Raw genomic sequence first — 21,422 nt, forward strand, 5'->3', positions numbered from 1 at the left:
GTGATCGCTCTGCTAACCACACTACTTTAAGGATCATGTCTGGTGATTCTGTCCTCAGGTGTAACAGTAAATCTGTGGTTCAAGCGCGTCAGGTTATGAATGATACTAACTCAATGCAGATGAGATATTTTGGGTCCTTGACGGGTTGGACTCCTCCAGGTTTACCAGATGATGATGATGATGTGTTTTATGACACACAGAGGTTTCTGAAAGTGATATGGATGATTTCAGTAAAGATTACAGGTCGGCTTTTCTCATTTAGTCTTCATCAAATGCTTTTTCAACGTCAAGTAATCTATCGCTGAATGAGGTAACACAACGGTGATTGAGCCTATGGACCACTGATGAGAGCCTTTGCATTTGCAGTGTATCGTATTATTACAGACTGGGTGTCTGTGGCGACATTCACGGAGAAAAATCACTAGCAGCACCCAGTTAGTGACGCGTTTTCCATCACCCAGCAGTGGTTGGTCTGCCAGAGAGGGTAGGCGGAGCTAAGCGGCTGCTTTTCTGGTCTCTGCAAGTGTTGCAAGTAAACAGTAATCTATTATGGCTGAACAAACAAAGAAAAGATCGATGACTACAGATACAACTTCAACAATAAGTGAAAATCCAAAGAAAAAGAAACAAATTGGACACTCAGATGAAGGCAAACAGTCTAAAAAGGAAAGCGACCGTCAGCGAGGAAAATCAAGAGTTACAACCGTAACAAAGGGAGCAAACTGTAGATGTCTGGTTATCTTGGACGAATACGCCAGTAATTGCTTTTTATCGCCATAAGGTGCCACCAAGTAGAACGAAACTGAGAACTTCGAGATTATAACTGTAAGGTTTATTCTGCTTTGTGTTAAACTTATAAATTACAGGTTTTGTGTTAACAAATAGTTAAAGGACGTCTCACTACCTTGTTAACGTATGTGCTTGTAACATCTCCAAGGTAGTGAGCCGTCAACTGTATGTACAATACATGGGCTCAAGAGAGAGACAGCATACCTCGAACTCAGCTTGGCACTGAAAAGGAGGGAAATAAATTGTAATGGGGGTTACAATATAATCTTCTGTTTCAAAACAATCTTCTATATAAACTGCATGATAAAGATGAATAATGATAAAATCACAGGTTTTTTCCTCCTTTGCCATCAGACGTTTTACTTTTTGTTCTGTCTGGATAGAGTAGCTAGCGCAAAGGGGCCTTTTTGTTCCAGATCTTGTCTAAAAGGAAGTAGGATTTTTGGCCTCTTGTCAGTATGTGTGTGTGACCTGTGACCTCTATCAATAGCTCCTAAAACACTTCCACTGTTAAAGGGATCTTTTTGCCTCTCTTGGCCTCTCTTGGTCTTAAGGGCACTTGTAGGTCATATGCTGTAGAGGTTCTGGGTGAGACCTGTTTCTTTAAGGGATTTCACAGATTTGGTTTGTGGTGACTTGGTTTTGGGAGTTTACCCTAAATATATATCTCATGTCATTTGATGGTCGTTAGTGTTGATCTCATGTTAAAAGGGGGGGGGGGGGGGGGGGGGGGTTCTGTGGTGGAATTTCTTGGCTCCCAAGGGTAGGATAAGGCTGAGGCCTTCAAGGTCAGGCTTAGGGTCACAGGCCTCTCCAGGAGCAGAGTAACCTTGCACATTCCTCACCATAAATTCAGTCACTGTGTGATGAAGACACCACAGCTGCACTGATAGGGAAAGCCATTTCCAAGACAACTCAGGATATGATAAGAGACCTGTAAGGGGACAGCTATATATGGTATATCATAGAGTGACATAACCTTTTCTGAGCTTGAGGAGTAGTCATTGGCATTACACTGCACCTCCATGTGTACTGTTGGTGTCATTCCTCCTTTATCAATATCTATAAACTACTTCAACAAAAGCCATCACAGCCTCCTGAGTCTTCTTCCACTTCTGGGTTGTTGTAATAAAAAGTTAAATTACTGGTCATGATGTAAAGAAATGCTTCTGTGACTTATATATTATTTTATACAACAGTTAGTTCAGATTGAGTAATCTGATTGGATGAGAGGCATTTCATGAGTGCTGATATAGAGAACAACATCACTGGAACTTTTCACTCTGTGTATCATTACGCCTTTTCCAGGTGTTCAGAATACTGTTAATTAACATCACAGCAGGGCGTGTATGTCTACACTGATCAAGCTGGTTCCTCTGAATCACACAGCAGACTCTTATTTCAATGGTTGATGATAAATTAAAACAGATAAATGTACATGATAACAAACAGCTGATCTGTGGTAACCTGCAGACACAGAGTGCAGGAGAATGTTTGGGTTGCTTGGCAACAAGAGTCCAGTTTCAGTTAAGTTGTGGAACTAGTTGAGTTACTGCAGCTGTTGTTGATTAATACTGTTTACTACTATTTGCCACTTGTACAACTGTTGTATAAAAGTAATATCACACTCTAGGTCATGATGTTGTACTGAATATCATCACAGCTGTGATTATCTGCGGGCACTCGGACTGCATGTTTGTGTTGTTTACTGTTAAAACTTACATTTTAATGTAACTATAGTACAGATAAATATAGTCCAGTAAAAAGTACAAACTGGTTCTCTGAAATGTTGTGGAGTAGAAGTATAAAGTAGAGTATAATTGAAAGAAGTAAAAGTGCCTCTGTATTTCTGTTGAGAACAGTTTATTTGAGTATATTGTTGATGTGCTTTCATACCTGACAGTGGAGAGAGACGGTGCAGGCAGAGTGAGATTGTGTCATGCTCAGCTTTTATCTCATCCCATCCTCGCCATCACTGTAGCACAAATCTGCAGCCACATGAGGGAGACAGAAACGATGCAGGTAGGCCGGGCTGTTATTAACACTGTGGCTCACACATAAGGCTGCCACAGGGCCTGAGGAGGTCAGTGTGGCATTTTACATTAGCAATGTCTGCATCTTGAGGTTTTTCTAACCAGACAAATCGATGCCAACAAACCCACATAATTAAAAGTGCCTATCTTTACATAACATCAGTTCATAGCTGCTGCAGAGCTTAGTGGGTAGCTGCTGTAGATCCTTGTTCTATTTCTAATCGTTTAAAACCATCTGTTTAAGCCTAAAGCGATGCTCTTGGCTTCTCAATGACCCGGATAAGAGATCATATGGATTTGTGTCAGGTGTGTGGAACCAGGTATACCTGCCTGAAAGTTGTATTTCTAATTATTTTGATTATTATTTCCTTAAAGTCGAGCTGAAACAGCATTTCCAGAGTATCTAGCTTCCGTATCGTGACATATTTCCGAGTGAAACAGGACGTGCAGGCGGGACATATCATTAGAGGGATTTGATTTGATCGTTGAGAAGTGGGCGTAGACAGACGTTCTCCACAGCGCAGTAGCTAGCTAACTGACCGAGCGTTCTTGGTGCTCTGCGGCTAAATGTTGCAGATTGATTGGTTGAAATTGGTTGGTCCTAGCTAACGTAAGCACACGTGATATTTTGTTTTACAGGAAGAAAAAATGATCGGCTTTTGATATAAGAATACGAAGAAATGGATTTTCTGTATTATTTTTTTGCCTATATTGTCAAATAGATGCACAATATTACCTGGGATGTGATCTAAAAGGATTAAAATGACATTTTTCATTTCACCTCGACTTTATAAAAAAAAAAAAGGCGAATCATTGTGTGCATTAATGCACCTGTAACTGAGCCCATAAGTCAGAAAACATCAGGTCAGGTTAAGAAGAAGTGAGATCACACCTATCGGCTCTGATTTCACCTCCATCTATCCAGCTCCCACAGTGCCCTGAGGCAGCAGCACTAGTAGCAGCTCTGTCCTTCACTGTCAGCAGTCGCCTGTCCCCGAGTCCTGCTGTATGTCAGATAATCTCTCGGGGTTTAGCTGGAGAACGAATCCACCTTAGTGTCTTCTAAACTCCTACTGTCCTTGAGTTGCAGCGCTGTAAACAAGTGCTGTTGGAAACAAAAGAAAACACATGAAAGATCATTTTCTGTCTGCCTTTTGGGCTGTGGAATATTGTGAATGTCAGAAATACTTACAACTGAAAGGCTGAGCTTTGACTCTCATTAATAAGTGTACCTATTTTTTATGGGTTTGTACTTTAATGCATGCCACTCTTATTTTGAAAAGATTTACACAAAAAAGCACTCTTTTCTTTGCATTCAAGGGCAACTGGCTGATTTTTAGATCCATCCTTTAATTTCATTCACACATGATTACTTCTAAAAGATAAAAACCAAATGTCAAAACATGTTGACGTAAGGTTTTTAGCTGCTGTTTCCTGCTTTAACCTGTCACTTAGCAGTAACATTGAGACGCTTCAAAACCTGGAGGGGGATTTGAAGCTGATTTAAGCAAAGAAGGCGCAAGGATAACACTGGTTATCGCCTTATCAGCTAAGAGTTGAACTTGCCAATTTGCGGCAGCCTGGAGCACAGCCTGGCTGTAGTCAGCATCCTGGAAAGGATTAATGCAGCTGATATTTTTAGGTTTTACTCCACAGTCCTCAGCAGCACTTTCTCTGAGGTTATATATAGTCCAAAGAACATCCATAACATTGCACAATTCTCTGACGCCGGTGGTAGATGCACCCTTAAAGCCTCCAGGCTACAACAAATGTATTGAGACAAATAGTCACAGAAGAGACACAGATTTCAAAAGACATATTTTAATTTATTCAAATGATTCAACACTCAGAGAAATTTCTGCTTTACATCTGACATTCCTATTGTAGCAATTCCTCCCATGTTATATTTACAAGTACATGTGTCATATATTTTATCAACATTAACTGTAAAAACTCAACTCTGCCCAACATCTGGAAATTCAAAAACTTAATCATATAATTACCCTGAGACAAGTAAACAAAAATAACAAGGACTTTCTTTTGAACTAACCAAATCTCTATGCTCAACTTAACGCCCACAGCAGTGGTGGTGTTTTTTTTCAGGATCTGGCTAGTTTGAGTTATTTACTTTGATCTCAAACTAAGAAAGGAGCCCTGAAGTTTCACAGTGTTTCAGGGTCGTGAACAGGGCAACCTACATGTTCCTGGTACAGGAATCCTCAACGCCCAACTCCTCTAAAATGTTCCTCCTTCATATGCAGCAGGTAACTGCTATTTCTGCACTCATCTCTCTCCCAGCATCCCAGGGCTACAGAGTTCTCACTAAGTTGAGCCTCATAGCACCAACAGTAGAGGGACTCAGTGAAGAGGTGTTCAGTTTTCTTCATTTTCTTTTAAATAAATACTACATTTTAAATATCTTTGCCTTCCTCTCTGTGCATAGATAGATTTCTTTATATACAATAAATACAGAAGCAACAGTTGCTTTTTCTAGCTCATATAAAACTAAAATCTTTGGGGGAAGATAAAAGCGCCTGGATGTTAAAGTAGTGATCGGTTTCGGATCACAGCATGTAATGTTTAACTAGATCTATCTCTGTGCTTAAAAAGCACTCCTGTAGAAACAGTGAGACCTTATCATGGCATCATTAAAGGGAATAAGATGGAGGGTAGTCCTTCTTAAATAATTAGATATTTTCTTCATAAAGTAATATTTTATTTCTGGTACAAGGGCCTTAAACTTACTAATGTAACACTCCTTAATAAAAAGTTTGTAAAATTACTCCTAGCTGTCATTTTTGGTCATCATGGTTGCAAGTCTACAACATTACTACATACGTGTATTTACAAGAGAAGCTGTGAACCAAAGAGATGATGTTTAAAATCATCATCACGTCCTCAATGTATTACTGAACCTTGCCTCGAAAGCAGCAGATCTCTAAACCGTGAGCATCCTTACAAGAGAGGGATTGTACATCTATCTCGACATAGATGCTCCTGATGATGCTCGCCTCTTTCCACTCATCTTTTACATCAATGTTAATGTGCATCTGACCGAGAAGACAAACAAATTGAGTTTTAAAATTGGTAAATGATATCAAACATATGGTCTCTCACAGCAATATACACGTGCCGGACTTCTTTTCATCATCAGGGTCTCCTCCACCCTCTTTCCTGTTGGGATCATTAAGCTCGTCAAAAAGTCCAGTGTCAACCATCTCCTGCTGCCACTGAATGGCCACAGCGCCTGTGCTAAACTCCTTGAAGAATTTGTCGTCCTTGGCGTCAAACTCGATGCCTTTGATCTCTGAGAACTCGGCGATGTCGCCGGTGTCCTTGGCGTAGACAACATTGGGCTTGGGCACCCATGGAGGATCCACCAGCCCGGCCTCCAGACGGGGGAAGTTAATGGACTTGAACCACTCGTGCTTCCTGGGATCTTCCATGCTGTTCCTAAAGAGCAGGCAACGACAGTGTTAAAAAAAACTACAATGTCAGACTTCGTGAAATAAAGGAAAATGGCTGCATGGGTTCTTGCAATACTTTTGTTGCAGTTAAGGTTTTCTCAGTTTGGTGTTGCCCTGACTCAACTGGTTTATTCTTAACAAGTATGTTTCTGTAATCTCAGTTCCACAACATCCATGGCAGCAGTGCCAATAAATTACCTATTATAGAACTGATTTCAGGTAAAATTTCTAACATTTTTTTATAAATTCCAATTAACCAAAAAAATGTCACAACATTTTGCAAAGATATTGATTTCACGCTGTGCAGCCACTTAACAGCAAGTGGTTTGCATATAGCTTCAAAGTATAGAGGCAGCTCTTACTTCATGCCCAGGCGCTCTTCAATTTTCTTCTTGAGGAACTGCTGGATGATGTCCTTGGTGGGAGCATCAAAGCACTTGTGCTCCCACTTGGGTTCCTCATTGAGAATGCGACGCTGTACCTCCTCTTTCTCCACCTTCTCCTTCTTGCTGTCAGGGCCTTTGAAAGGTGTGTAGCCAGCCACCATCTCGTAGATACTGCAGCCCAAGGCCCACCAGTCCACTGATGTCCTGTAGGGAGTTTTGTTCAGGAGCTCAGGGGCCATGTACGCTCCAGTACCAGCCTGGAGGAGAGAGAGAAGGGAAGGGGGAAGACTGAATATGAGGTATGTTGATAAAGTCTTTTACTTAACATTTTTTAACTTGTTAGAAAGCATTGTGTACATTAAATGTACAGTGCAACGAAATGTATGGATTTATGTCATAGTACAATTTCATGAACAATGTTAACGTTAACAATATGTTTGTGGAAGGACAGGCCGGAAAAAACAACTTGAAGGTCAGTTGCCTGGTTTACTAAAAGCTTTAACCCAGCAGTCACCATGTTCTCTTTCTGTCACTGTCTGTGTAACTTTCACCTTTCGCTCTCTTGCTCACTCTCTCCCTGCTGCTCCGCTCCCAACCCTCTGTGACCTAAACTGAAGCCTCAGACCAGCAGCTTAATCCTAATGCTAAGCCTACTACCTGTCAAGAGTCATGTATGTCTACACACTGACAGAGTTGTCCAGGCTCTTATATAAAGGCTGGCCATTTCTGGAAGCTAGTGCAACCAGCAGATACACGTAACATCCGGACTACACGTAGCCATGCCTAATTTATTATCAAAGCACACGCAGTGCAAACTAGCCAAGGTCCTTAAGAATTACCTTTTAGCATATTCTAGCAAAGATGAAGTGCTGTGTAGGAGGCTGCAACATTTCATAAGCTTTTACAACTTCTGTTGGTGTTACAGTAATATATAAAAATATGAATACATAAATCAATACTTTTTTTTCTTTTTGCATCACAGAGTTTGAGCACTACATGTTTGGTACCTAAAGATCTGTCCTTTACTTTCTGTGACACGACTTTGGCACAGATGACCCTGGTTCGACCCTACAGACCGATTAGTGAAGAAATAAAACTCAGCACATTTGACCACAATTAGGCAGAATTTTCCCAATACTCCCATGTGACCTAGCATGCAAATCTATCAAGCTTCTACATTAGTTCAACTTTCCCCACTGGCTTTTTGAAACCATATTTTGTCGATCTGTAATGTGTGTATCTTTAGGTAATTGGTTTAAACATTACAAATAAAGAACCTGCATACTCTGTTAGGTATCACAAATGTTACAAAATGATCACCTAAATTAATCTGATATTAGTTCAAACAAGGGACATATTTCATTTGTCAACCCAGTTAAAGTCACAACATGTCTGAATATATTCAACATAGGTTTTTACCTGGATCTGTCAATCTAATCAGGGACAGACTTGTGTAATGCCACTAAGAGGATTAGGGGACCAAAGCCAGCCTTGCCTGTAGGAGGTTAGCCCAGTCATTTTGGCTGGCTGAGGAGCATCAGAGTACTGGATAATGAGCTTACTGGACTTTCATGGAACTGAGAGCTTACTCTTTGCTACTGCAAGTAAGTCTCAAAGAAACCCTGAAAAGGAAATTCTTTTACAATTTTTAATTTCCATAGGTCATCCATAGGTTAGTGCAGTGGGATGTAGAATACTTTTGGTATTTTAAGACAAAAAAAGAAAAATATTTGAAAATATTGTTAGGTACGCTAGGTCATTCTTGTATCTGTAATTTCATATGGTTGTGGTCATGCTCCATCTGTATAATACATCTTTCCTGTCGTCACCTGACACCTTTTTAAAGCTCAGCGATTGATCTGACCAGCAATCGTGATCCTCACTTAGATGCAATAACCCCCCCATGAAGCCAATGTGGTGTAACAACAGGCTGAACTCAATGATGTCATGGTATCTGAATAACTAATCTCAAGTCAAGAAGGAGAACTACAGGCAACAGGCTTCTTAATGTGTTGTGGGAAGAAACTGCAACACAGCAAAGGCGTCTCTCTCAAGCTAACGTCTCTGAAGAAATAACTAAACCTCTGCAACCATGTTGCTTAGGGACATTTTCTTACATTTACTGGCTGCTATACTAAAGAGCGGTGGATCTCCAAGGTCTTCGACATAGCCCCTGTACAAAAAGGTGGCCTATAAATGGCCATGCTATAATCTGACTGCTAAAGGATCAATTGAGTTATATAATGGAGTCAGAGACTCTCATTGCACAGATCTTTAAGTAGTAATCCCTGTCCGGATTTAAAGTAAAAACCCCACCAACATTGACAGCCTGTTCAAAAGCCTGAGCTCAGATCCTCATCTTTAGACAAGTGAACACAGAGAGAGGGAACATGTACACCAGGTATAACTGCTGGGTCTTTTTGTATTTCTTTTCTGCGTTGCAGTTTGTCTTTGAGTATGTGTGTCTAATGTGGATGAGCACTTGACCATCATTTTGTTGATCATTGCCTGCCCTTTGTTGCATGCAACCTCAGAGAGATTGAATAATAGATGAAAAGACACTTGAGGGTGGACATCTGTCACCATGATGTAAAACAATATTTTGACATCACACAGCTAGGTTCTCTTATTTAAACAGCATCATTATGGCTGGTAGAGTGCAACTTGGTGTACTTAGTGCACATCTGATTGTGTTTGAAGAGTGAAGAGGCATTGTCAATTTCAACAACAATAACACTGTTTTGCAGACATCTACTCACCATCTGGGTGACTGTCTTCTCTGGAACAAGCTCTATGGCCAAACCCAAATCTGAAAGTCGGCACTGGCCTTGGCTATCCAGCAACACATTCTCTGGCTTCATATCACGGTATATGATATCCATGGCATGCAGATGCAGAATGCCGGTAGTGATCTGCGCTGTGTAGTGGATGACGCGCTTCATCTCAATGCCCTTATCCACACCCTTGCCATCATAGCCCATGTTGTAAATGTGATACTTGAGATCTCCTCCATTCATCAGGGTCATGACAAGGCACAAGTGGGTCTTGGTGTCATAAGCGTATCCCAGGTTGACCAGAAACAAGCTGTTAACCTTTTCCAAGATCTTCTTCTCCAACAGGGCCATCTTCTCACCACCCTTCTTCTTCAGTCGTTTTTTACACAACTTTTTGCAGGCATACATCTGGCCTGTGTTCTTCACCTGAACAGCGCATACCTGGGTAAAAACAGATTATTTGTTTAAAAGAAGGACTTTTCTATGGCTAATGTTCAATTAGTTCTCTTTTGAATAATATAAATCTATTTCCCAAATCCCAAAGCATGGACTATTGGTACAAGGCTGACATACAGATCTCTAGGCAGAAGAGGAATAACTTTACTGTTCACAACACTGAAATACGCCGGTATGAAAATGTAACGGAAATAAAAGTTTCCCTCAAGAAAGCTGCATATATAAAAGGGTCGCTGCTTTTATATTAATTTAATTGAACAGAAAAAAATGAATTTCACAATTCAATGATATCACAATTGATATGTGCTTAAATAATGTCTTTTACAGCAGCAGAGAGGGGTTTGTCTAATTTCACAATTTCTCTCAAAGCTGACACTGACATAGAATCACTCATTCAGGATTAGGTTTGTCCACAGCATTGTGGTAAGAAAGTACTATCTGCAGTTTAAAATGGATTTGGTTGGGTATGATATCTCTAACTCTAAACCACTGTATGTGCTGCTTTAAAAGAAAACAGTTTTATAGTATTTTATAGTATATACACAAAACTATAACTAACTAACTAAACTAACAAGATTTAGGCTAAGTTATAAAAGCAGTCTTTTTTAATGTCTAAACTGCTTTATATATTCCTTTTGACTTATTAGTCTACATAACAGGCATTACATTGGGTTGAATATTTAAGTATGCTGCTAAAATCTTGACTCGGTAATGAGGTTCCTCAGGGGTCATTTGTGGGTCCTCTGTGCATCTAACACTATCAGCCTATAAATGACAGGATAGCAGATTTTATTTAGACATTTCTCATTATCAATCTTAAAACTATTACTATGACAACGCACTCTGTCTACTGTCATCCTTGTGTATGTTCTAGAGGAGAGATGGGCATGAACACGTTTGAACAATTATAGCAACTTTCCAGTTCTACTAAACTAAGATCACTACCTCCAGCATTCTGGCTTTGTACGTTACATTATGAGACATAAGACATATTTTTCTTAAGTTCAAGAGGTATGGTTATATGCCACATAATTCATGGTCACCTTGAAACCAGGTAAATCCTCATGATTATGTAAGGTATGAGCTCTTGTCCTAGAATATCCTTTCTTATACTTTAAAGCAAATGCACCTCTGTAGCTTAGAGTTCTTTCAATAATGGAATGACACTGACAATGCACTGTAATAATCTACTGTAGTATGATCATAACAATCCCATAAACTATAAAATGCATATTTCATCACAAATTGTTAATACATAAAAAAAATAAAGGTAAGGTTTTTGAAATTTATAACACTATCATAGTTATTTGCCCTAACGCATATTTCAAAAGAGGTTTATAAAGTTGCTGATCAGTTTGCATGCTTACCTCTCCGAAGCCTCCTTTTCCCAGGGTTCTGAACTCATAGAAGTATTTGTCACTGATGGGCTGTTTCTCATACTCTTTCCACTGGAGGAATTTATCAAAGAATGGACTGGCCTGGTAATCTGTGAAGGGTTTGTCTTTGAGATAATTTCGTACGCCCTCCTGGACTTTGGATTTCATCACCTCCTCGAAGGTGGCATCTGTCACAGACTTGCATTTTTCAGCAGGCTCCCCAGTAAGGAAGTTTAGGAAGTTTTTGGAATCAGCCTTGCAATACTTGTTGAGGATGTTTTGGCGAGCCTTGTCTTTCACTGCACCTTCAGCTAGATCCCAGTCATACAGCTCATCCAGGAAATCAGCAGCCAGCTTGAAATCTTTGTTGCTTGCCAGGAAGTCACGGAAAAACTTTTTGCCAATAGGCTGCCTTTCACAAACCGATGTAAAGTCCTTGTCAAGGGAAGCTCGTGTTGAAGAACACTGCTCAGGCTTGGGGAGAGACAAGCTGCGACGGCGCTTTTTCATCTCCTTGTCATCACCACCCTGGGCTTTTAGGTAGGCCGTATTGGCCACCAGGTTATCCAGTCCCCCCATGTCACACATCTTGGCGGCTGTATGTGGTCTGTCCCCCCTAAGTGACTGGGTTCTTCAGTAGCCCTCTTACAACCGGTGCAGCGTCTTTCAGAATGTGTGTGTCAGTGTGAGAGTGCAATTCGCTCCAAAGCCAGCCGGCAAATGAGCTCCTTCACCCAGCCTACCTGGAATCCGAAGACACACTGACACACCCAGTAATTACTCATTTAGAATTAAATACCAGGGAGGGATTTTGGCTTAAGGATCTTTGTGTGGTCTATTCGAGGATGCTGTGCACGGAAAGGGAATCGTAAGCGGGCTCTGTCCTAAGAGGCTTTGTAGCCCTCTATATTTGCTCTTGGTGTTCAGTACTCTCCAACAGTGGTCCTATGGGTTCTGTTGACTTTACATTTAATGCTGAGACACTGTTAGATCCCAAAAATATGCAGAAATGCTCTGGAAAAAACAAGATCCCTTAATATAATGTCACAGTAGATTAGGGAGTCTTTTTATAAAGGTTGTGAGAAAATGTTTAGTGTTTCCATGTGATTTTGTAGCACATGGATAGAAAGTAATATTGTATTTGGATTCATGAGCAGATTTTGATGAAATATTTTCACTAAGGCATTCCCTGTAGTTAACCAGGGCTCTGCAATATGGCAGAATATCCCCACATCCTCACCTTATTCTCTTTCCCCCTCCCAGTCTCAACGTAGTATGAACTTTGGAGAGCTTACTCCTAATCTGTCTGCTTCTTTTTTGGCCTCATGATCTGTCACTCTCATAATTTACATCAGATTAGTGACCAACAACATAAAATCAACGCATCTTTGAACATTTTTTGCACCATATCTTGCTATAACAACATGCACATACAATGTTAAGACCATAAGTATACATTGAACTGTGAGTGAACACAAATTTGGACGCATAGAGATGCTTACAATTTGGATTGCTTATATTGTCCATTTTCATTTTTCAAGTATTTGCAAAGTGATGTCATTTGAGTTGTTTTCTAAGGGCAGGTGGATTAGAGCTATCTAGAGAACTCTGTTGTATTGTTTTTGAAAATAAGGCATAAATGTTAAGCATAGTTATATACAGATTATTGGCCATGTTTGGAATTATGTATTATATTAAAGCAAATTCTCTGAGTAATCGTTAAATTGTATTCAACTATTACTCATCACTGCTCCTTTAAAATCATGTAATATGTAGTTGAAGATTCTAGCTTAGATTAGATTCTTACAGGAGGCAAACGCCAAGTAACAGTGCAGCATTAGTTTTTATAATCAAGAGTCAACAGCGCAAGACTCAAAGGATCAGATCAATTTATCACCAGTGCTTCTTTTACCAGGTGGTTTATAAAAAGCCTTAGGCCTATGACCTCAATGAAGTGACAGGGCTGAGGTCACTCCGAGGATACACTTGATACTTTGCAGTGTACGACCCACACAAGACAATAAGATCTTATCCAAGTTATTTATGTAAACACAGTTTTTTTTCAGATTATGCTTAAATGAACATTGGCTTTTCACGTCCATCTGCAATGCATCTCATTGTTTTACAATTCTGGTGTTTGGCTGCATAAATAAGCTATAGAATACTATATTCACAATATGTATTCATTCAACACTTGACTTTCATTTTTTAATTGTAATTTTTATCCATTTTATATTATGCATGGCATTTTATTTCCTTTGTTTCTTTTGCTGTGACCTTCAATACAGCTACGGTGAGGAAGGCTAATTCTTGGATAATATTAGCTAATCCTTTCTCAAATGGTCTCAAGCTCTCAGCGCCCCGCGCAAGATCAAGGGCTTTGCTTGCCGTCAGAGAGCTCCAGACTCAGACCTTCTGACTTATAAAGCCAGGGGGACAACCACACAGTGGAATAAGTATTTGGATTTGTTCCAAAAGTGGAGTGACTAATTACATATAAAATAATAATCGGAATACAAGCAGTGCTTACTGATGTTTCACCAAACTATATTTTAAAATTATGCATTTTACAAAGAAAGCAGCATCTTACCAGTTAAAAATACCTGCTGTAAATATCAAAATGTCAAATGTCAGTCATGTTGTAAATGGATCATAGTGTAAGTAAGAACATAAGCCTCCTTAGTGGATGAAAAGAGGTTACAGGTTTCATCTTTCACTGGGTCAGGGAAGGCAGGGAGAGGTAAGCTGAAAGCTCACTCTATGGGTTTCCCCACTCACTTTATTGTGGATTCCTGCTGAGATGGATAACTATCATTAAGTGCTGTTTGCCAATCAATGCATATATTCAAAATGTGTATGGTACAAGCCAGACCTAAATTCTGTAAAAAAACAAAAAACAAGGGTTTAATTCTGAGAGTGGTGACAAAGGAGTTAAAGAGTTATTGACTCTAGAAAACTAGGAGAGGTTCATACATTCACAAGTGAAATTCGTTGTACTCTTCTTCTCTAAACTGTTTGAGAAGTTTGATGTTTTTCTAAATCATGTTTGATCTTTGAGTGCCTACTGCTTTAACCTTGGGAGGATTAGCCTCGCCTCAGGAGGAAAGAAAGGTTAAGATGAGCAGAGCATTCTCAGCCTATCCCCCACATGGTCTGCTACGTGGTCTTTACGTGGTATGACTCCATCCTCTTATGGGCTCTCTCAAGCTCTCAAGGGGGATTGAAAATATTCCCAGTAGAGCAATGGGAATTTAAAAGTTGGTGGTGGGACTAAAATAAACAGGGATTTTTCAGGGTATGCTTACATATCAAGCAGAAATAGAACCAGCTAAAATATAACAAGACTAGGTCAAAACCTAGTATGTGGCTGACCGCATTAGGTCAAAGTGTGCTTTTGTGGCCAATGTGTTGCAAGGACTGTACTTATGAGGCCGATGACAACGTGTTTAAAGCAGGTGCGTGCTGCAGATGTAGGTGAGGACAGCGGAGGAGCAGCAGAGGAGCAGCCCCGCTTACACCCCGAACAAAGCATCCAGAGCCATATAGACAGAGAGTCGTGTCAGTGGAGGTCCAATATGCTCCATGATCCACCATTGCGATGTCACAACTCTCTCTTTCTACAGCTCTGAAAGTACCATCACTCACTCACTCACTCACTCACTCACTCAAATATAAACCCATGTGTAGGGCTGACCCGGCGGTCAGTCAAACACAGGCTGGTTTAGAACCAACACAACATCAATGTGTCTTAAGGTACAGTATTTGTTCTTTCTCAGTCAGCATCAAGAGAGGTACGCTGTCATGTCACTTTAAATGAGGAAAAGGGGGAAAAGATCTAACCATACTGGCAAATATGGCAGCAAAGTGGTCACCTCACAGCAAGAAGGTTCTGAGTTCGAACCTGCTAGCTGACTGGGGTCTTTGCAAGTTCTCCCTGTTCCAGCCTTGGTTTTCCAAGGTTACTCTTGTATCCACCAACAGTCCAAAAACACAAGGTTAACTGGGAACCCTGATTTCCAGTAGAAAGAAAGAGAGAGTAAATGGTTGTCTCTCTTTATGTGTCAGTCCTGTGATTGATTTACAACCTTACAAGGGCATACCCTGCCTATCTCCCGTTGTCAGCTTGAATCTGCTTCAGTCCCTGACAACTCCCAGAGGATAAGCAGAATGGATAATTGATGCTAAAAAATACCAAACAAGTGAAGATGAACAGTCTTATGCAAACAGTGCATTTAGGAAAACTAAATATCCCACTATGCAGTACAGATACACTTTCGTATCCCTTCAGAATAATACTGACAAAAGGTGAATTACCATACATATCAATATAAATGATTATGCTGCACACATATTGCCTGTTGGTGGAGCTCACCGCACTCTTTGTCACCAAGAGAATCTCACAACTGAGATAGTCACAGGCCAAAAGGTAACATGGAATCTCAACCTTGTTTCACCTCATTAAAGGTGAAGGGTGACGATAGGGTGCAATGTGCAAAGGCTGGCCAGGGCTTCAGCTGCCTTTGATGTCAGCCCGATGGTGAGTTATTTGTCTGATAAAAAAGGCTCCTCGATCTCGAACCAGGTAAAGTGACGGATAGGTATGTTCAGTCCAGGCCATCTCTCTATCCACACTGCTAGCCAGAAAACTGCTGCTGCAATTCTGGAAATCTGAGAAGACCCCAACATTTGATATGTGGCTAAAGGAATTGGGAAATGTGTTACATCTAGAGAAAATTAGATTCACAATGTCAAACAGAGAGGGACTCTTTCAGAAAATGAGGGCTCTGATTGGAACGATTGACCTACCTGATCTGTCATTGAATGGTGAGTGAGTTTTTGGTGGGCCAAAGGTCAGCGATTTACTTGGTTGATGTTTTATCAGATCTGAGGTCATATGCTCCAGACGCTCACGTGAATTAAGGACATGGGTTCATCATCAGATTACCATCTGGCAGTTAGTTGGATCAGATAGCGGATAAGGCTTCCACATAATACCCAAACATGTTGTGAGGGTTTTCCAGGAATACCTGATTTATAGCTTCATCCATAATTATTTCAATTATGACCTAAAATCCAGCAGAGATTTGTGGACTCTACTGGTGCTTGTCTACAACCCAAAATGTTGCTGAAAAAATGTCCAAGCTGAATAAGAATGGCGTCCACATCTGGTTGCCATCAGGAACTCCAGATTCAGTTGGGTCGACCCAATAGGCCAGAAAATTCAGTGACAGAAGTAGTTGCAGACTTAAAAGCTTTAGTGTGGCAGGAAGCAAGGGAACATGACTTCTAGATGGCCCTCTATATTCATTCATCTACCATGAAGGGCTAAGCCATTTTCATTTGCTCTCTTGAAACAAGGAAGACTTGAAGAGTCTCATGCAGAGACGACATCAATCAGGCTCAGAGGTGAACTTCCCCTTTAAGGAGTTACAGTGCAGGCCAGTAGCGCAGGTGGCTGCAACTCACTTCTGGCTAATCCCTGCTCAAACTGTCTCAAGCTCACAGTTTTCTGGCCAGTAAAACAACTCAGTAACAAGTGCAGCTCAGTTGCTAAATCTGGTATGTATCTAGGGAAACTGTCCAGTCCAGTTTTGTTTGTTTCTTACCTCAAATAATTTCTAACACCCAGAAAACACAACTCCCAGTGAGACTTTGATTTTGTTTTTAAAACCCATACAGGACAGTAAGAAATCACTTACTGCAGCAAAAATATGCTGATTGTTAAAACATACCATAATAAAGCAGAGCAAGAGAGAAGTGGCTGATATCAATACGAGGTCAGCACAGAGTGTACCAGCAGCATCAGCAGATTGTGCCCCCTAGGGGACAGTTTTCAATGTGCACTGCCCTCATAATACAATCAAAACTAATGAGGACTATCTGGGACTTCAGCATGTTCAATCCAGTTCATGATATGACTGCAACAGACACACTTGTCAAAAAGATGGAAATGCTTGCAAGTGATAAATGTTTTTGTGTATTTGGGCAACTGTTTATTATAAAAACAGGATATCAACTGGAGCCTATCTATTAGAACAATTTATATGTCATTAAATGTATATTATGTTCTGGGTAAAAAGCCTACTACTTTCCAGTAGGTCAGAAAGTGTGCATTAAGTTAAATGATCTGAAATGTACTTACAATTGGAACTTAGGCTAACCCCTTACTTGTATCACTCTGACACATTTATCTGATGACCTATGGAAAAGCATACTGTACTTAAATGACTACAAATATCTCTAATTGAACTAATTTAATCCCAACAAAATACTATCTGTTTAAAGGCAAAACTCCTCTTTACTAAAAGTAGCTGCATGATCGAACTTGTGTACCTGGTAAGCATGGGGTGAAACTCCTTTCTGCAGTGTTTGATGGGAGAAGAGGAGATTGCATCTGCTAGCTAAGATGATAATAACACAATGCAATCTCATAGGAACTGGAGCACTTCCTTCCTGTTCAGATCAGGGAAAACAGTTCCTGAATAACCCTAAAATCAAGGTAACGTAACCAATGAGCCAAAATGTATTATATTTATTGGATAATTTCTGAAAAATATTAGAAATTCTGCATATTGACTTTTTCCTTAATGACCTGTTCCTGGTAAAATATGAATCACTTGCTAAAAGGAACAAAAATAACTTATCATTACTTCCTTATTACAGTGCACACATATTAGTATTACGAAAGTTTCATATTAAACATTATTAAGCATGCACTTACACTTACCTTAGAATTACTAACCATGTGTTTGTCCCATTAGTACGGTTGAGTCCCATCCTAAAGTGGCATGTATTTACTGAAGTTGTTTTTAAAATTAGATTAAGAATAACAAGCCACAGACAGCAGAACTACATGTTGTATATTCCATTTATATTGGATGTACAGCTTAAAACTTGTATGCAACAAAATGTATATTACAGTAGACAATATTATAAACTATAATGTATTTTTGTTGTAGTTAATAATGTACACTTGGTCAGAAATGTCATGGCACTATGGACACACAAAGGATAAAAAAAGGGGATTGACAACACAGAAACCACAGAAACAAATATAAAACATACATTTGGCAGATTAAAGAAAATTATTCTGATAATCACTACACAACTCATACAAGGTTGAGAAATGTGTATGGCATATCAATATAACAGTGAGCCTGAAACACAGGACGCAACATTTGACGTAAGCATTAATTCAGTGTCTTCTCTGGCTCTGCACTGAAGTCTCCTCCACCACTGCTCAGTGCATTGTTCTGTTCCAGTGTTTCCTCCACACACTTCTTGTTGTCCTGCAACATTTGGCTAGACAAGGGAAAGCCGAATTCAGAGCCAGCGTCAGATTCAGGGTAAGGGTCAGGATCAGCATTACAGCAAGAGCTGGTGTCAAAGCCATTGCCAGTCTCTGTGCCAAAGCTTGGCTCGGGGATAATACCAGGTTGAAAGCCCTGCTCAGGACAGGATATCTGGTCTGTCTCTGAGCTTTCACCAGGTGATTCCTCCCCCTTTGTATCTGGGTCAAAGCCCTGCCCTTCCTGTTGCTCCTTTGACTTCAGCCTCCTGCGACTGAGCAACTTTTGCAGCTGAAGCTTGCTGGTGAAGAAGATGCTGTGCCAGCCCAGCTCAAGCGCCAGAGATGCCACTTCAGCTGAAACAGTGTTGCAGTGCCGATGCACTGCCTGCTCCCAAAACCCATCTGACTTGCATAGCTGTGGAACAGAGCAATATCTCAATAAACTTAAGACCTGATTTGTCACATTGGTACAATTTGCAATCCAAAACCAACAACAGAATATACATTTAGATTTAATAACTGATCATTTCTAATGATGTATTCATATGAGGGACTAAGAGAAGACAAATTGTGCAATGGAGAAAACTTAATAATACACTTGAGGTTTCACTTCTCAGGATACAGCTAGTGTAGCAGCACTTCTTTTTTTGTGTCTCTAGAACTTACCTGCATGAACCTGCGCGATGTTCGTCCAAGCTGACCCACATCCTCTAGTTCTAGATGATTTATTATACACAGCAGTAAGACGTCAGACAGGCGCTCCAGATAATCGTAATGGCCTTGGCACAGAGCTTTGGTGTACTGTAAGATTTGATGACCAAAAACCATACTCACCTCACCTGAGAAGGTCATACATATGCAAACATTCAGTTTGTTTTCATACAGAATATTCACAGGCTGTAATCTGAGTACAACGCAGTAAACGTGTAAAGCAAAGTTTCGAAAAAAGCATGCATTTCTGTAGAAGTGTATTACTATCCGAATATTACATAAAGCGAATATTAAAAAATAGGAAGGAAGGAAAAAGGAATATAAAATCTTACGGTATCAAAGCCTTATGACACAAACATAAATATCTAACATATTTATGCAAAGTTATGAAGAGTGTTTATCCTTTTTAAACATCATTTTGCAAAATAGACACAAACCTGTGAAATGCTCAGTAGTAGCGCCTCTAGTACTTAGTGGTTAAGCACTAAGTACTAGAGGCACTACTAAAGGTTAAGAGCTTTTTCTGAGAGTACTCATTAGCAGTTATAACTGGTGTGTAGTGGTTCCTGTTTTAATTACCCCTTCCATATACAATGTAGAGCCACACAAGCAAAGATTTACAGATTAAAGCAGCAGCAGGCATTTTTTCACAACAGACATTTGGAATGTAGCAGGTATAATTGATCATATTAAAGACAACTGTATTTAATTAAGGTGAACCAGTTCTAGGGTCCTGATATTGTCCGTGCTGGCTTGGCTCAATTGCTGGCTCAATTCTACTATTCATACTATAACAAATCAAAATATGTGCAGTTAATGAGGTCAGTTCTTACTGTTTTTACCATGCCTTCTCTAAAACACATATAATGAGAGAACATAATGTTTCCCATTATATACTCTCATTATTATATGCAGCAAACACAGTGATTTGTCATAGAAGCACAGCTGTTACTAATAATATTAACGATGGCTCCATTCTATTCATTAGCAGCTAAATTGAATTCAGCCATCATTTATTTCATTAGTTACACCTGTGTTTTCCTGCTTTGACTTATCAAATGTAATTCAAACATCAGCCTCTACAGTTGAAAGTTGAATGTAATAGTTGTCATTTAACCCCTTTCTCAAAATTGAGGGGGACAAATGGGGGAGAAATTAACTTGCAAAGAGGTGTGTCATGTGCTCAGCTGTAGACACAGTCTTAAATATGAATTCCTTACATTGCAGCTGAACGTCATCCAAGAAGTCCTGGTGAGACTCCCTCAGCTCCCCAGGCTTGGAGAACCTGTCTACAGTTCTCAGAGATATTTTCCACCATCTCCATATCACCTGCAAATAACCACTGAAGTATATCAACATAAGATACAATAGAAAAACAGGCAGCTTTCTTCTTGAAAGCATTTTTCTTTGACCTTGTACACTTAAATACAGTTTACTAATCTGTTACGTTACATATAATAAGGAAAAAGTTACTCTATACAGTCTCAAACTTTCACTGTTAGCCAATGAGTTGCATTTCTTAAGAAGTAAAGCTTTGGTTCCTTATTAACAGCAAAGCCCTTACACAAACACTGATTTAGAGTATTGAAACTGTTCGACATGTTCTACCAGTCTAAATAGGTCTTCTGTTGCAAAAACGATAATAAACCTATCGTTAAGCAACGAGCAGTACATAGAAATGTTAAATATTTCGCTAGCTAACATTTACAGCTCTGCGTTACTGGCAGTTTTAACTTGCAACCGTTAAATTTCAAACGGTAGTTTAAGCTAGCAACGCTTATAGAAGTTAACGCTAATGAGCATCACCCAGTTCATTTCATAGCAAAAACATTACGTTTCTGCACATAATATTGTAAATGCTGTTACTTACAACTGACTTGGTGACAGAAAAGTGGTAAAAAGTCTTGTTAGGTGGAGGACCCCCTCCAGAGACTTCAAATAGCGGATCTGTTAAAAGGGACGCCATGACAAGGTTTCTGTGGTGTCATGGCAACCGCGCTTTCTTATTTGGAGAAGACGTTGAGATCAAATTACATGGAAAGAAAGCCCCCTTTTTTTTTTTTTACCAACCGTAATTAATATAAATGACAACACGTGCACCGTAATTAATTGTGAACAGGACATGCTTGTCAAGTTTGT

The 21,422-nt window shown here is 39.8% G+C and overlaps 2 protein-coding genes across 3 annotated transcripts; both read right to left on the reverse strand.

The window, feature by feature from the left end:
• Positions 1-5,935: 5,935 nt before the first annotated feature.
• On the reverse strand, positions 5,936-19,744 carry grk7a (G protein-coupled receptor kinase 7a). 2 transcript variants are annotated; one of them, XM_069684686.1, is made up of 5 exons: positions 19,717-19,744; positions 11,273-11,877; positions 9,435-9,890; positions 6,652-6,932; positions 5,936-6,275 (listed from the first exon to the last, which is right to left on the reverse strand). In XM_069684686.1, exons 2-5 carry the CDS (start codon positions 11,867-11,869, stop codon positions 5,936-5,938), a joined length of 1,674 nt encoding a protein of 557 aa, XP_069540787.1. In that variant the 5' UTR covers positions 11,870-11,877; positions 19,717-19,744. The 2 variants fall into 2 exon arrangements, with proteins under 2 accessions (XP_069540787.1, XP_069540786.1); XM_069684685.1 differs by lacking the exon at positions 19,717-19,744 and having other exon boundaries at positions 11,273-11,869.
• Positions 18,472-21,249, reverse strand: fbxo36b (F-box protein 36b). Its single transcript, XM_069684192.1, has 4 exons — positions 21,154-21,249; positions 20,504-20,612; positions 19,239-19,411; positions 18,472-18,987 (listed from the first exon to the last, which is right to left on the reverse strand). Exons 1-4 carry the CDS (start codon positions 21,247-21,249, stop codon positions 18,472-18,474), a joined length of 894 nt encoding a protein of 297 aa, XP_069540293.1.
• Between the last annotated feature and the right edge of the window lie 173 nt (positions 21,250-21,422).

This window comes from Semicossyphus pulcher, unplaced genomic scaffold (genome assembly GCF_022749685.1).
Source record: "Semicossyphus pulcher isolate SPU_LCO1_2020_fin unplaced genomic scaffold, fSemPul1.0.p SCAF_7, whole genome shotgun sequence".
Classification (NCBI taxonomy): domain Eukaryota; kingdom Metazoa; phylum Chordata; class Actinopteri; order Labriformes; family Labridae; genus Semicossyphus; species Semicossyphus pulcher.

What these genes read in the sequence shown, in the direction of transcription:
- grk7a (XM_069684686.1), bottom strand. Translation starts at nt 11,869, where the DNA reads ATGTGTGACATGGGGGGACTGGATAACCTGGTGGCCAATACGGCCTAC. An exon ending in GAAAAGGAGGCTTCGGAGAG is followed by an intron (nt 9,891 to 11,272) that starts GTAAGCATGCAA and finishes GTTTTTACCCAG; the next exon opens with GTATGCGCTGTTCAGGTGAA. An exon ending in GAAGAGCGCCTGGGCATGAA is followed by an intron (nt 6,276 to 6,651) that starts GTAAGAGCTGCC and finishes CCTGCTCTTTAG; the next exon opens with GAACAGCATGGAAGATCCCA.
- fbxo36b (XM_069684192.1), bottom strand. Translation starts at nt 21,249, where the DNA reads ATGGCGTCCCTTTTAACAGATCCGCTATTTGAAGTCTCTGGAGGGGGT. An exon ending in TTTCTGTCACCAAGTCAGTT is followed by an intron (nt 20,613 to 21,153) that starts GTAAGTAACAGC and finishes GGTTATTTGCAG; the next exon opens with GTGATATGGAGATGGTGGAA. An exon ending in GGATGACGTTCAGCTGCAAT is followed by an intron (nt 19,412 to 20,503) that starts GTAAGGAATTCA and finishes TGACCTTCTCAG; the next exon opens with GTGAGGTGAGTATGGTTTTT.